Consider the following 14,465-nt stretch of genomic DNA (forward strand, 5'->3'; position numbering starts at 1 on the left):
TGAAAGCCTTGGAATTTTAAGCTGATTTGAAAATGCACAAATATCTCAAGTGAATAATCAAAGTTCCAGAACGAGAGAGGACAAATTCATATCAAATTAAAAAAACAAATAACTCTGGCTTGAATCGAACAAATGTTCAGAATTTACACTCACTGAAGAAACATTGTTCATGTTGGCTGATAATGATGAGTGTTTTAAGCGGTGCCAACGCGAGGCATCGCTGCCAAATAAAAATGGAGCCTAATGGCCAGAACCAACTTGCTCATCCTTGGTATCCCAGATATTTCATTTCAATCACTCATCTCGATTTCAGGTATGTGTGACATTGGCCTATTTCATTTGGGAGGGATGGGAATTTGGGAAAGCGAAAAATAATAGGGGAGACAATTAAAATATTCGATGGCTTTTAGAATTCAACATATGGTCCGAGTGATTTATTTCCACCCAAAAAATCCATCCAAATCATTCTGTGTTTCTCATGAACACCTGAGCCACTCTAATCCAGTTCATGGCCGGCTGACAAACGCCATCATTAAAACAAAAACAACACGAGTCCATGCATCCTTGCAGCTCCCCAAAAACACAAAAAATTGTTAGGTTTTTTTCCACCCTGATAAGCGTAAGGACAGAGAGATTCAATTACCAACTCTTTACAGAGATTCTTTTTTGCCATTTTTGCCCCCGTCAAAAGCAATTTACAAAGGCATTTTTTATCAACAAAACACAATTTTCTGAGAATTACTGCATTTACAGGCCGCTAAAAAGACAGGAAGGTTGTGGACTTGAGCCTGAAAGGATCTGAAATGGGTATTAGAGGAGAAAATGGGGGAGTAAACTGGATCTTGCTACCTTGATAGTGAGCCATAAAGCATCGGCGTAGCTGCTGCCTCCATTAGTGCGGCAGCTGAATTTCACCTTGTTATCCCTGTTATATTCCGAGACCATCAAAGGGGATCTTTTTCCCTTTTTTTTTTTCTAAACAGATATCAGGTGAATAACTGGAGAAGGGGAAAGGAAATTTAAGACGGTATAATTCAGAGTAAAATGTGGCTCCTTCACCCGTTCACTAGCTAAAAATGGCACCGTGTTTGGACCCAAAAAATTGTGAAAGTCAACACTTTTTATTCCCATTGTACGGGATTCAGTGCAATCACCATTGTGCAGGCGAGACTTGAATTACCTCAAAGGGAAGATCGTATGACCAGAGATTACATTCCCGTCCCCAGGCTGATCATAAATCCTCCACGTGGCCACGTTCCAGCTCTGGTAGAGGCAACATTTATTGTGTCGGGACCTTATGGCGGCTCATGCATGCTCAGGTGTGTTTGTTCAGAACAATTTATCGGAAATCCCAGCCTTTGGGAACACGAGGGCCAATTCTTAATTTGCCGTTTTTAGGGGTTTTCCACTTTGATCCAATTTGCTGCAACTCCAGTGTTTGGCAGCAATGGGATTTTGGCGAGAAGTGTTGCAGGCAGCCACGGCCACGCCGTCCCAGATGATCGGCATTTCTCGCTCCCCTTCTCTACAACTGGCTTCCTCATAGTTTTTTGATTTCGACTTCCTCGTCTGTCACTTTAAAGCTACCGCGCCGCGCTCGTTCAAAGTGAATCAAGCAAGTGTCTCTCTCCGTTTCCCCTTTCTCCGGCTTTAAAGAGGCCCTGTCACCACACCGCAGCACTCCAGAGAGATGACAAATGGGGAAACAGAAAGGGACACGATTACAATAGACACGACTGACTGACGCACAAAGGTTACAAGGTTAGCGCTGCGGCTACGACGATTAGCCGCCAAAACACAATAATAATTGTCCATAACTGTCGGTTATGTCATCACACGGCTTTTTACGTGCTATGGACAGTTTGCTCTCTGTATTTAAGACTTAAAACCATCCTTTTTGATCAAACGTATAGCGTTAGAGCTGGTTCAGGGAAACCTGGATCCTCTCTAAGTTAAGCTGCTATAGACCTGGACTGCTGGGGGAATTGCTGTGGTTCACTCTCTCACACTCAGGGTATGAATATGACTTCATTATACGTCATTAACCTTGTTCTTTCTCTTCCTAGTTTGTGTCTTTGCTTCCTGACTCTCTCCGTGTATCCTCATCTTGCAGGTTGCAGGATCCAGATTCGAGGCTATTATTATTATCATCATTCATGTCATATCATCACCGTTATTATAGTAATGCTATAATTAAAGTTGATGTCAGTATAATTTCTTATCAACAATCTCTGCGGCTGCTTTTATAAATGTAGGGTAATAACACGGTGAATATTGAAGCTGTGGTTTTGCATATATACATATACATATACGTATACGTATATATACATGCATATATATATATATATACACATATACGTATATATATATATATATACATGCATATATACACATATACGTATATATACACACACATATACATATACATATATACATGCATATATACACATATACGTATATATACACACATATACATATATATATACATGCTTATATACACATATACGTATATATACATGCATATATACACATATACATATATATATACATGTGTATAGACCAATCTATATAGATTGGGTTTTTAGACCAATCAAAATCTGCCAGTTCTTTATAATCGGGGATAATTTAGTTTTGTAAAAAATAATCTTTACAATATTGCAGATAACTGCGTGGCATCTGATCTGATGTAATCTCTAGAGGCAGCGAGAGAGCGAGGGAGCAGAAAATGAAAAACCTACCTCGTGTGAGTCACCGGGGGATAATGAATTGTGGCACGCCCCAGCACCAACACCACACACTTCCCACGTAACACAACATGACCTTCCACAGATGTAATGACGCAGCAGCAGCAGCAGCAGCGGCTCTTTTCCTGCTCATTATCCTGTCCTGTTTTCAATTTATTTCATTCATTTAAAAAAAAAAATAATAAAGTAACTGAAGAATCTACAGATTGATCTTGAGTATAAATCAGAATGTGTTAATATTAGAGATCATCAAAAAGATGATTTTCTTTTTTCCTCCTTCTGATCAAACATAACTGGAAAATTACAACAAATGATGCCAGAAGAATAGTCATAAACTAAATATTGAATAAATTAAACGTTTATCAAATTTTAAAAATGGCAAATATCAGCCCAATCGATTCATTGTCTACCTCTATTTGATGGTTTCTTTATTTGCAATTTTGTTGTGCTCCTAGAGTTTCTTTCTTGAGATAATAATGAGTCATGTTTGCAAAATCGATGCACATCAGACATCAGTCAGTCTGACATTTATCTAAATTAAATGGGACGAAACACAAGTTTTTCCCCGAGTGAACTGCTGCAGTACATTCAGCCGCTCCTGCTAACAATAAAACCGAGTGCGTTTGAGTGTTTTCTACGTCGTTCTGCAGACTAAACTGACTTTGTTGTCATTGTCGCTCACTGAGTGAATTCTGTGACACACAAAAAACACAGAATCTGAACAGGCTGCAGCTGCGTTTTTAGACAACAACAACAGCACCATCACCATCATCATCATCATCATCAACACGTTAAATAGATGGAGACAAAACAAGAGCGACACGAAATGAGACAACACTGAGCGCAAATCCGATTTAAATAATAATACAAAAAAAAATGTTTAAAAACGTAGCGTTAATGAGGAGATTAAGCTTGATGGAAGACCACTCCTCACTCTGCAGGCTGTTCACGCTAATAATCCACTGTCCCAGATGAAATCCCCCGACAAGACAAATTAATTGGGATGAGCAAATTTACTACGAACACTGATCTAAGAGATGAATTTGATATCCTATTGAGCCGTTTCAGCTTCTATTCTGAAACCTACCACAATAAACCAAGTGGACACGGGAATAAGGATTGGTAAAACATTTCATTTTTCTATCTATTGCCGGGGCTCGATTTAACACCGAATGCAAAGTGGTGGAAGCAGGTGTGACTGAAGTGTCTTTGTTAGTTTCACACCGACGGCAAACCAAGGGGGACATGTACAGTTCTTATTCCGTCAACCAAAAAAAAGTCCAACTATTCAGTCAGAGAGGAGGATAAGAGTTTAGGATTAGATATTCCCTCATGTAATTGCAATATAATTTCACAAGAAAAGAGTTTGTTTTGATTTGGAACAACAAAAATACATGGTTCCACATCGATACCAATAATTTCACGATACAACGATTCGCCGATAATCAATATATTGCGAGACAATAATATAGCGACACATCAGGATATCCGTCTATATGAAGAAAACAAAACACCTTAACCGAGGCCCGATCTACGCAGAAGCAAAACTTCTCCTATACAATCTTTCATTCTTAAAACCATGCTGCAGAGTGTTTGCCAGGCCTGTAGGTGGCACTGTATCACACCTAAATTCACCCAAAACAGATGTGGAAGACAGGTGGGATTCACAGGGTTACTTTGCGATACGATGCACGACACATGGTCCACGATTCCAATAATACAACGATTCTGTCATAATCAATATATTGCGAGATGCTAATATAGCGATAGATTGCGATATCTGTCTCAATGAAGAAAAAACATCGCAACTCGGGCCGATCCACGCGGAAGCAAAAAGTCTCCTATACAATCTTTCATTCTCAAATGATAGCCAAAACAACGCTGCAGGCCTGTAGGTGGCACTGCAACACACCCAAACATACCAACAAGACAAGGACGATGACCAACATTAAGGCTGGGTTACCTCACGATACGATGCGCGATACATGGTCCGCGATACCAATAATATCGCGATGCAACGATTCTGCACTAGCAAATATCTCCCGCCCAAGTTTCCCCACATTCATTTGAGCAGCGCCACCGTGAGGTGACACGACGTAGCGACGCCAGGCGAGGGAAACTGGCAGGGAGTGTTTACTTTAACGGCGATATTTGCCCCCCGGCGTATCGACGAAATAACAAACGTAAAGATGGTGCAGCTGCATTTTAAATGCACAATCGATGGTTAGTCGCTGAAAATAGCTAAGATTGCAGTGATATTACTCTTTAAAAAGGGGGAAAAAGCCGGGTCCATTGAGCCAAACGGCGCTTCGGGCATTAAAATTTTAAATGGCTCAACAGTTTTGATGGATGTGTGAGAAGCCTCTCTTTTTCGTAGACGACTCCTCCATTTCCTTTCAACAACAGAGGCCGAAATTAAAGGCCTATATCCCCGTTGGAGGCTGCAAACCAGAACGGATGGTTTCACGGGGGCCTGTGCACCGACGGCACCACTTCAGTATTCTCTCCAGGTTCGACAGTGTATGTGTGTGTGTGTGTGTGTGATGAGGTGAGCTGCACGTACAAGCTAGTGCTGCTTTATTAGAGGGGCTGAGGCTCCACGCCGTGCACACCACACACACACACACACACACACACACACACACACACACAAACACTCACGCTCAACCTAGATTTACTTCAACGGCTGACAGGCGAATGAAGCGTGAAGACCGAGAAATAATATCTAAGATCACACTAAATATGATAAATAAGTGCACTTTGATGTCGACCCCGGGCTTTAAATATGATAAGGGGTGCAGTTGATGCTGATTTATGGCCGCTTCACGGAGCAAAAAAGGTGAAAAAAAAAAAAAAAAAACGCCTGCAACTCTAACTATAACTGGCAGGGCAATACGTTGTGCAACCAGGTTACCCGCAGCCTCCACAAGCAATAAACTTCAATATGAGAAAGAGGCTGTTTATAAAAAGCCAGGGCTGGTACATTTCCTCTGTACTTCTGGAGAAAACGAGGAACTATCACTAACCTGCACACAATTAAAACGTGGTTTAAAATGGCAGGAAATCGAAGCGGCGTTTAATCAGTTTAATCTGTGGGAAACTAACACAAAAAGAAACGCACCAAAGACATAGAAGAAAACGTGGCTAAGGCTACGTTCCAATTGTGTTCAGAACTCGGAAGTTCCCAGGTCAGATGAACTCGGATTTCCAACTACGAAACTTTGGAGCAACCCCACATACCCTAAATTAGGATTACAAGATGGCTGCCCCAATACTTCATTCAGCTTCTGCCCTTAAGGGGTCGCCACAGCAGATCATCTGCCTCCATGGTGTCCTCTTCTGTTACACAAAAAGAAATAGACCAAAAACGGAGTAGAAAATGTGGCTAGTTCCATGCTACGCTCCATATGTGTTCAGAACTCGGAAGTTCCCAGGTCAAATGAACTCGGATTTCCAACTACGAAACTTTGGAGCAATCCAACATACCCAACATTAGGATTACAAGATGGCTGCCCCAATACTTTGTTCGGCTTCTGCCTTTAGGGGTTGCCACATGGTGTCCTCTTCCGTTAGACCTCAACTGTCCTCCTTCACAACATCCATGAACCTTCTCTGTGGTCTTCCTCTTCCATCTTCAACATATCAACCTTGCCTCTCTCACTCTAACAATCTTATCTTTACTTCCAAGCCGTTCAACCTCATTTGTAATCCTGTCCATCCTGGTCCTGGTCGCTCCCCAACGGAAATCTTCAGCATCTTCAGCCCGACCACCTCCAGCTCCGCCTCCTCCTGTCTTTTAGACACAGCGCCGCTGAAGAACATACATCATAGCAGAGCTACTGCTGCTAACGTCTTGTAAACACATCAACCCCCGACAGTCAACGTAGTACGGTTTCCATTTCATTGTTATCGACTGGAATTGCTGAAAATGACAAGCTCCAGATAGGCTTGCATCAATGTTTTTTAATCCGATATCTCTCTGGATCGAATAAGAAGAAGAAGAATCATTGTTTTTCCCCCAAGTTCTGTATTAGGGTTTTGAGACTTTTCCACTACTAAAAATAGCATTTTAGGGTTCCCGGTCGGTGAAACTTCTGCAAATTCTCCCCAACTTCCTCTTGTATGTGCAGGTCCTCTGCTTTTCCTGAGTCCTGTTCAGCCTCTCGTTTGTTTTCCACATAACAGGCGGAGCACAGCTGCAGCCATTACATTACACAGCAATACAGCCCGCGATGAAGTTCACTGGATGAGCCCCGCGCCGCTTAGATGATCTGTTATTTAGTGGACTGTTGAGGGAAATAATCATTCAGCAAACAGGATATTGCAGTGCAGCCTTTAGCGGTCCCTTAACTGCACGAGGCGGTTTTTTCCCCCCGTCGGCCGTGAAGATGATGCAGAATACTAACACTGGTGCATTAGTGCTGTAGCAAAATCCCCCGGCCTGCACATGAAGCTGCAACGGCAGAGGAAAACCTTAATTACAGCAAACCCCTCATACTTTCCTGTTGATGGCGACCATTAATGTACACCGTCGGGACAGAATATGCATCGACCGAGGCCTGGATATTCACGAGCGTGCAGCCCAGCGCTGGTTACTGTGGTTACCACTGGTGGCAGATGGCGCGCCTGTGTAGCCTAGCGTACACTCTGACAAGAACCAGCATGAACGCCCGTGTTCTAATTTCCTCATGTGGGCAGACTTAACTCGATTCGGCGCAACGCTAAACAGACTCGTTGCTACGGAATCCAAGAGAATCTATAAATGTCAGAGCGACTGCCGTGCGGCGAGGTGCGGCGCGGTGCGGCGCTAGACGCCGCCGTAAATTGGTAAATTGATATCATCCAAATATCGGACACGTTCAAAGGCTTCTCCTGCACTTTTGATGAACCGTAACTGTCATCGCAATCCTGAAAACTTTCAACTTGTTACCGAAGTTGTTGATTATTTCTCTGCGCGGGTCAAATATCGTGAAACAGCACACGAAATATTAAATTTGGGTGACTTGAAGGAGAAAGAGGAGAGAGAGTAAGTGACAGGAATTAAATATCCATTTCAGCTTCAGGGGTTTATTTATAGGGCGGTATGTGTCTAGATATTATCATTGTAGTATATATTCTGTCATTTTTGGGGGGGGGGGAATTAGGAAAGGATATATTTTATCATGCACTACATGTCAAACTCGAGGCCTGCGGACCACAACTGGCCCGCCACACAGTTAAATTCGGCCCGCAAGATAATATGTATATGGAATTGTATATAGCTTAGAGCTGAAACTATTACTCAATGATTACTAAATGAATTGCCAACTATTTTGATCGGTTTGAAGCTTTTTCCACGATTAAAACAAGATTTCTGATCATTTTAGCTTCTTAAATGTCAATATATTCTTTGTTTCTTTGCTCCATATCACAAAGAAATCATTAAAAAACAAATTAATTTTCGCTTGATCGAGAAAAAAAATCGTTAGCCGATCGTTAGCTCTGATTAGCCCCCAGCTCTCTTTTAGCTTTATACATCTCGTGAAAATGAAAATCATGAACTTCAACGATATTCTTCTACATTTACGTTCTTTTCAGCAGCCATTTTGGGACATTATCCATTGCGTTTACCGTTACATCTTAACATGACACGTCTTTAATTTCATATATGATCCCTGATTTGTTTCTTTACTTCATCTATAAGCTTGCTTTTAGTGCTGGGCGCGTTAGCGGCGGTTAACGGCGTCAACGTTAACGCACGTTAACGCATTTCCATGACCACTGACGTCATGTTTACGTGACTCCCGATTGTTAAAACGAGTCTCTAAAGTAACGCTAAACTTTAAAAACAGATGGTTATTTGTAGCGCTGCTTTTTTTGTTTAATAAACAGACCGCTCCAGTTCGACTGTCGGTTGTGCTAACGGCGCAAAACGAGCTAATGCAGCTAACAGAGCTAACTGGTAAACGGTGCCTGGACGACTTGCTTTATTCTGATTTTTGTATTATTCGACCCTCAACTTCTTGATTTACACTTCTTTGTCGATGTTGCCCAAAAATAGACAAAAATACTGTCGGCTATTAAAAGGGAGACAACAACTCAGTACGGCCAAGCAGGGAGATATTTAGCTATATTTCCAAGCTTTTTAAATTACAGTCAATAACTAAAAAAATTCACTCCAACCCCTCGGCGAACAGGCAAAAAAAACAAAAAACTTTGCTCTCGAGAAGGTTTTTATAAAGCTATTAACAAGATGAACTTGTGAATAGAGGACTGGGATTGTTCTGTGGCCAAATAAAGTAAAGGTGAAATTATTATCATTACGCGCCTGCCTGGCGTTCCTGAGGGTCTCTTTAAATGCTAGCGCGCCTCATTTTCCACGGGCTGTTTGAACCCTCGTCCTCTGGAGCGCTCGGCGATAATTTTAAGATCAGCTGAAGCAGCCGAAGTGAGGAGCGATGGGAAACACATTTTTACACAAGCTGCTCTAAGCAGGGAGGGAAAAAAATAAAAACATAAACGCGTCGCTTGAATGCGTACGCGACGCTCACCACCCCAACATCTGCATAAAACTAATTCCAAGAGATCTCAAAAAAGCGTTTTTTTTTCCTCCTCGAGACTTTAACTCATCATCTCGGGAACATTTTCACTTTACCGATACCTTAGTAGTCACTCAGCCGGCATACGAACGATATTTTAAGTACCATTTTTGGCAATTTGAAGCTTTTACCGAGACAGATTGCTGTTAGAAGAGGCTTGAAGTGAACCTGCGGCGACTGCAGCACAAACAACACGTTTGAATTCAACAAAATCTGGATTCACACCCAATTTAATTTACTCAAATAAACTGCTCAGACAGCACGAGAAACCACTCGCAAACAGTCGAGCATTTACCTGTTGAAGCGATGACACCATTTAACGTATGCGTGCCTGTGTACACAAACACACTATGTTTGTTTGTACTTCTACTTCTAATGTAAACAAACAATTACCTACGCCTTATTCTCGTTTACGATCACTTACTTAGGGGAATGACAAAAGAGGCAGCCCTTTGGTCGTTTGGTTGCACCAAAATATTGCGCGATATTCGCAATATTCAAGTCAAGATACAATATTATCACGATATTTTACAAAGTTAAAGGTTCATTTGTGTCAGTTGGTGTCTCAAAAGTGATCTAATATCGCGATATTTCACCTAAATGGCAGAGGTTTTTTTACGCCGGGTTCCACAACTCGCATTAGTCCGGGCTTGGAACCGGCACTTGCTTAGGGGGGTAACCCTCAGCCCATTGGGTCCATCCAATCCCCATTCAAATAAGTAGTAGTAAACGTACTTCTTACTTTGAAAAACGAACTTTCATAACATCTGTGAGGTTTGGCTGCAATCTGGAATTTTGTCTGATTCTGCCTTTTCAATATTATTCCACTTTACCACCGGGGTATGAAATATCTGCCGTGTCTCTTGAGATTGAGCTTCTCTGCCAAAACCAACTGGTATCTCATTTGAACAAATACCCAACAACAGCCAAGAACAATAAAAAAGTGCACTTATAACGCGCATCGGCCGCTCGCCTGGGGGCCAAAACTAATTCACAACGCACTATTCGAAGAACAAAAGGATCCCACGCTCGCAACCAGGTCACGTTTTAGCTTTCCTGTGTTGCCGGACAATAATAATTACATTATTACAAGCGGGCAGCATCCAAAGCTCTAGAGGGGCTTAGCTTACATGATGGAAAAATGAAAAAAAAAAAAAAAAGGTGCCACAAGGAGATGAGGAAGCAACACTCGGTCTCAGTCTCCACTGTGAAACTCTTTGAGAAATTGCTTTTAACACCTTGCCCAGCTCTCAGTAAAACTAATGACCTCCTTCAGCAGCATGTACCACACCTTCCCAATGAAATTATCCTCTCCACCTTCCGTTAGGCATTTTTATGTATTTTATCTCAGACAACACGGGGGAAAAAAAAATATCACGCTGCATATGTGATTAGTTGGGATTTTTCCCTTTTGTGCAACGCCCCATTTACAACACCGAGCTGCAGCCAACTCATTACTAATTGATTATTAAAAATAATGGCGTTTTTTTAACAAGTTTTCTGGCTTTTCAGCTTCTTAAATGTGAATATTTTCCGGGTTTCTTTGCTCCACGTGAGAAAGAAATCAATAAAACTGAATGGTTATGGTTTGGTGGAGATTTTCTGACTCGATTAAATCGAGAAAACAACCAACAGAGGAATCGATTATGAGAAAGAATCGGTTGCAGTACCATATAATTATGATCTAGAGCTGCAACTAAAGGTTATTTTAGTAATGGATTAATCTGTCGATGAACCGCTGGTAGGGATGTTTGGGTGGCTCGCGATTCGATTCCGATTCCTAGGGTCACGATTCGATTCAAAATCGATTCTTGATTCAAACGATTCTCGATTAAGGGTTTGGGTTAGAATCGTGAATCCTATGTGAATCGATTTTTTCCCCCCACCCCTATCGTTTGGTCTACAAAATGTTTAAAAAAAAACGTTGATTAGTGTTTGTCAAACCTGGAAATGACGATGTTTTGTCTGGGTTAGCTAACCCTAACCGGATAATCGATTATCAAAATATAATTCATCGATTACTAAATGAATCGACAACTTTCAGCTCTATAATCTACGCCATTTCAATTAAACAAATTGGAAAAATGACTCAATTAAATAAACACAGGCTTTATGGTTGTTAAGAATGTGTTCCAATGTTGTAAAAACACACTGCGACAAAAAGAAAAAAGCACCTTCCATTTGTGATTTTTCTGTATTCAGTGTGGCAGAATTCCCTTTAAAGCCACTGGCTTCATTCAGCGAAGGCACAAAAAGGGAGCTAATAACGGCTGGACATTCCGAATGTGGAGCGTAAAAAGCCGCGGCCAAATTTTCAGCCAGATCTTTGGCCTCGACAGCACGCACACACTCATTTCCAGGCCTGTTTAAGCAGCTACTAAGGCTTTGCAAACAGCCAGCGTGTTCTAGCTCATCAAGTTCGACCACGTCCGCCTATAGGACGAGGAGGCGACAACAGGGGTGATAAAAAAAAAAGAAAGGAAGAAGAAAAAGAAGAAGTGTGTTTGACATGGACTTAAAACTGTTACACCCAACAAAGACACAAGAAAAGGGCTGAAGGATTCAGAGCGAAGAGGAAAGTAAGAGGATGACGCAGGGGAAAGGAAGGATGGAGGAACTCCTGTGTACCTACTAACAAAAGGAGCAAATATCACTTGTCAAACTCCGCCCATCCAAGTCATAACAATCTGCTGAATAAACTGGATGTGACAGTCAGAGCTCTTTGAGGCCACTGAGCAAACATGCGACACGTAACCGACGCCTAATCCACCTGGGAGCGAGACGTCGCCTACACAACCGCTCGTACTTTCAAGAAATGTCCACAAGAATCCCCCAAAAACAACACCGCAGAGGAGGTGCCAGGCCTGTAGGGGGCACTGTAACACATTGTGTACAACCTTAAGAAGACAATGACGAAGATTACTTCATGATACGCGATACACAATACCAATAACATCGCAATACTCAATATCGCACTACTTAATATAGCTTCCTGTAAGTATTGAACGTGGATGTAGCATCTCTAAAAGTAGCTTACTCCGCCATTCTCTGATATTTTGGCCCATTTTCTCTCTTTAAAAGGCCAAACTAAGGACAGGAATTGGAATCTAGCAGTAGCTATGTAGCTACTAGCATGTACACAGCATGTTGATGTTGTACTATGATAACTTGCGCTGTCCGTATTAAATAAACAACATAAAGAAATATAACAAATAATGCAATGAACCAAAAATTAACCAAAACTAATCAGGATGCATGATATTTATCGGTATGATATTGGCACCATATTGACTATAAACTGGATTATCAGGTATCGGCAAACAAGTCAAACATGGCCTAATGACCGAAACAGGAGGCTGAATAGGCTACTTCTTGACTTCTGAGACATGATTTTGCAAAAATATTATGTTAATTTCAAATCAGAACAGATGAAATGACAGTTTGGTGCAGGTAAAAATTTATATATATTGGTATCAGTTATCGGCCCAAAGACTCCCGATATCGGCATATCGGAAATCCCTAATAAACAATCCTCAGAATTACTAAAAAGTACGTAATGTTTTAGTTTTTTTACACACATTTATCAACCTTCTCGAGGACAAACAAACCTTCTGAAGACACGACAGCGCTGTTCTTACCTGTGTCTGTTCTCGTCGTGTCCTCCTTGTCCGTGTATGACGACCTGTCCGGCGGAATGCTTGCCCTCCTTGGGCGGGTCGATGTGAGGGATGAGCACGTCCTCCAAGCCCAGGTCAAATCGCTTGTGCTTGGAATTGTCCGGCAGGAAGAAGAAGGCCCCGAAGCACAAGGTGATGAAGGCACTGAGAATGAGGAGGAGGATGAACTTCTCGGAGAGCCTCAGCGTCGCTCGGTGGTGCGGGAACGAGGAGGCGCCTGGCGAGAGCGTGGGTATCCTGCGGCCCGACAGCGGCAGGAGGGCCGGCGTCGTCATGTTCTACGCTCTTGAAATTAATTTAGCTAGGGGCAGGGGTTCAGGGGGGGGGAAAGGGGGAGGGTGGGTTTTAAAAGCGCCGCGGCAGTTGTTGTAGCAGCATAAACCAGGCGGGCGACTTTATTATCTCATCCCTGCGTCGGTACGTCCAGAAACCAGGAAGCGCTGAGGTCCTTTAGTGAAGGAGCGACGCATCACCAGGAGAACGGTCATGACGATTCTGGACAAAAACAGGGACAGAACAAGTTAGCATCGTTACAAACGTCCTCTAAATCACGTCATTTGATATGAAATTTCACTAAAATTCGTACGGACATTCGTTGGAGCAAAGAAACCATCAAATATTCACATTGAAAAGGAGCCGAAAAACAAACCAATTAATCAGCTATCAAAGCAGTTATCTCGGCTATTAACTAAGTCATTGATTAATAATTGATTAAATTGTGGCAGCCCGCACTCATCGTGGGTTGTGTATTAGTTTTAATGGTTTTTGCCCTGCAGTAGCACGGTAGCTGAAGAGGTTAGCGAGTTGACGATGCGCGATAGCATGGACGTGATCATCGCAAATTTAAATCGGAAACAGCCGTGCAGATACACTGGAGCCAGAGAGCGCATGAAAGCTAACGCAAGCCAACAATAATCCTACACTGTTTATGTGAGCACGACTACTCAACTAGACTGTGGTCAACTCCCAGGTCCTGGCATCCCATGTAAACCCATGGAAGGCACCGTTATACCCACGTACCACCTCCACAGTGTGCTCTGCCATGACAGAATAGCTTTTCTGGTCTTTGATTAAACTGTGGCAGCCCGCAGTCATCATGGGAGACATAGTTTTTTTTTCCGCAAATTTAAAACATGATAGTTAACGGAAATAGCTGTCCAGATACACAAGTTAAGAAGAGACAGATAAACAATATAAAATAAGTGTTAGAGAATTCCATTTTTTAACCCTAATCCTTTACAACAGAGAGCATATGAAAGCTAACGCAAGCTAACGATAATCCCCTAATGTCAAACGTAAACAGCATAGCAACACGTCTGGTATCGCTAACAAATACTTCTCAACTAGAACGTGGTCAACTCCCAGGTCGTGAGATCCCATTATACCCACGTACCGCCTCCACAGTGTGCTCTGCCACGACAGAAGAGATTTTTCCCCCCCGGCTTTCCCTTCATTGTTATCCCCGC

General features: G+C 42.2%; 1 protein-coding gene across 1 annotated transcript in view; it reads right to left on the reverse strand.

The window, feature by feature from the left end:
* Positions 1–13,274, reverse strand: part of man1a2 (mannosidase, alpha, class 1A, member 2) — a gene marked incomplete at its 5' end in the record, with an annotated part of 113,981 nt that extends 100,707 nt beyond the window's left edge. The window contains one exon of the mRNA XM_083903210.1: positions 12,961–13,274. Coding sequence (XP_083759336.1) covers positions 12,961–13,274 — 314 coding nt within the window. The remainder of the gene's footprint in view (positions 1–12,960) is intronic.
* Positions 13,275–14,465: the final 1,191 nt, after the last annotated feature.

This window comes from Microchirus variegatus (genome assembly GCF_963457635.1).
Source record: "Microchirus variegatus genome assembly, chromosome: 16".
Classification (NCBI taxonomy): Eukaryota; Metazoa; Chordata; class Actinopteri; order Pleuronectiformes; family Soleidae; genus Microchirus; species Microchirus variegatus.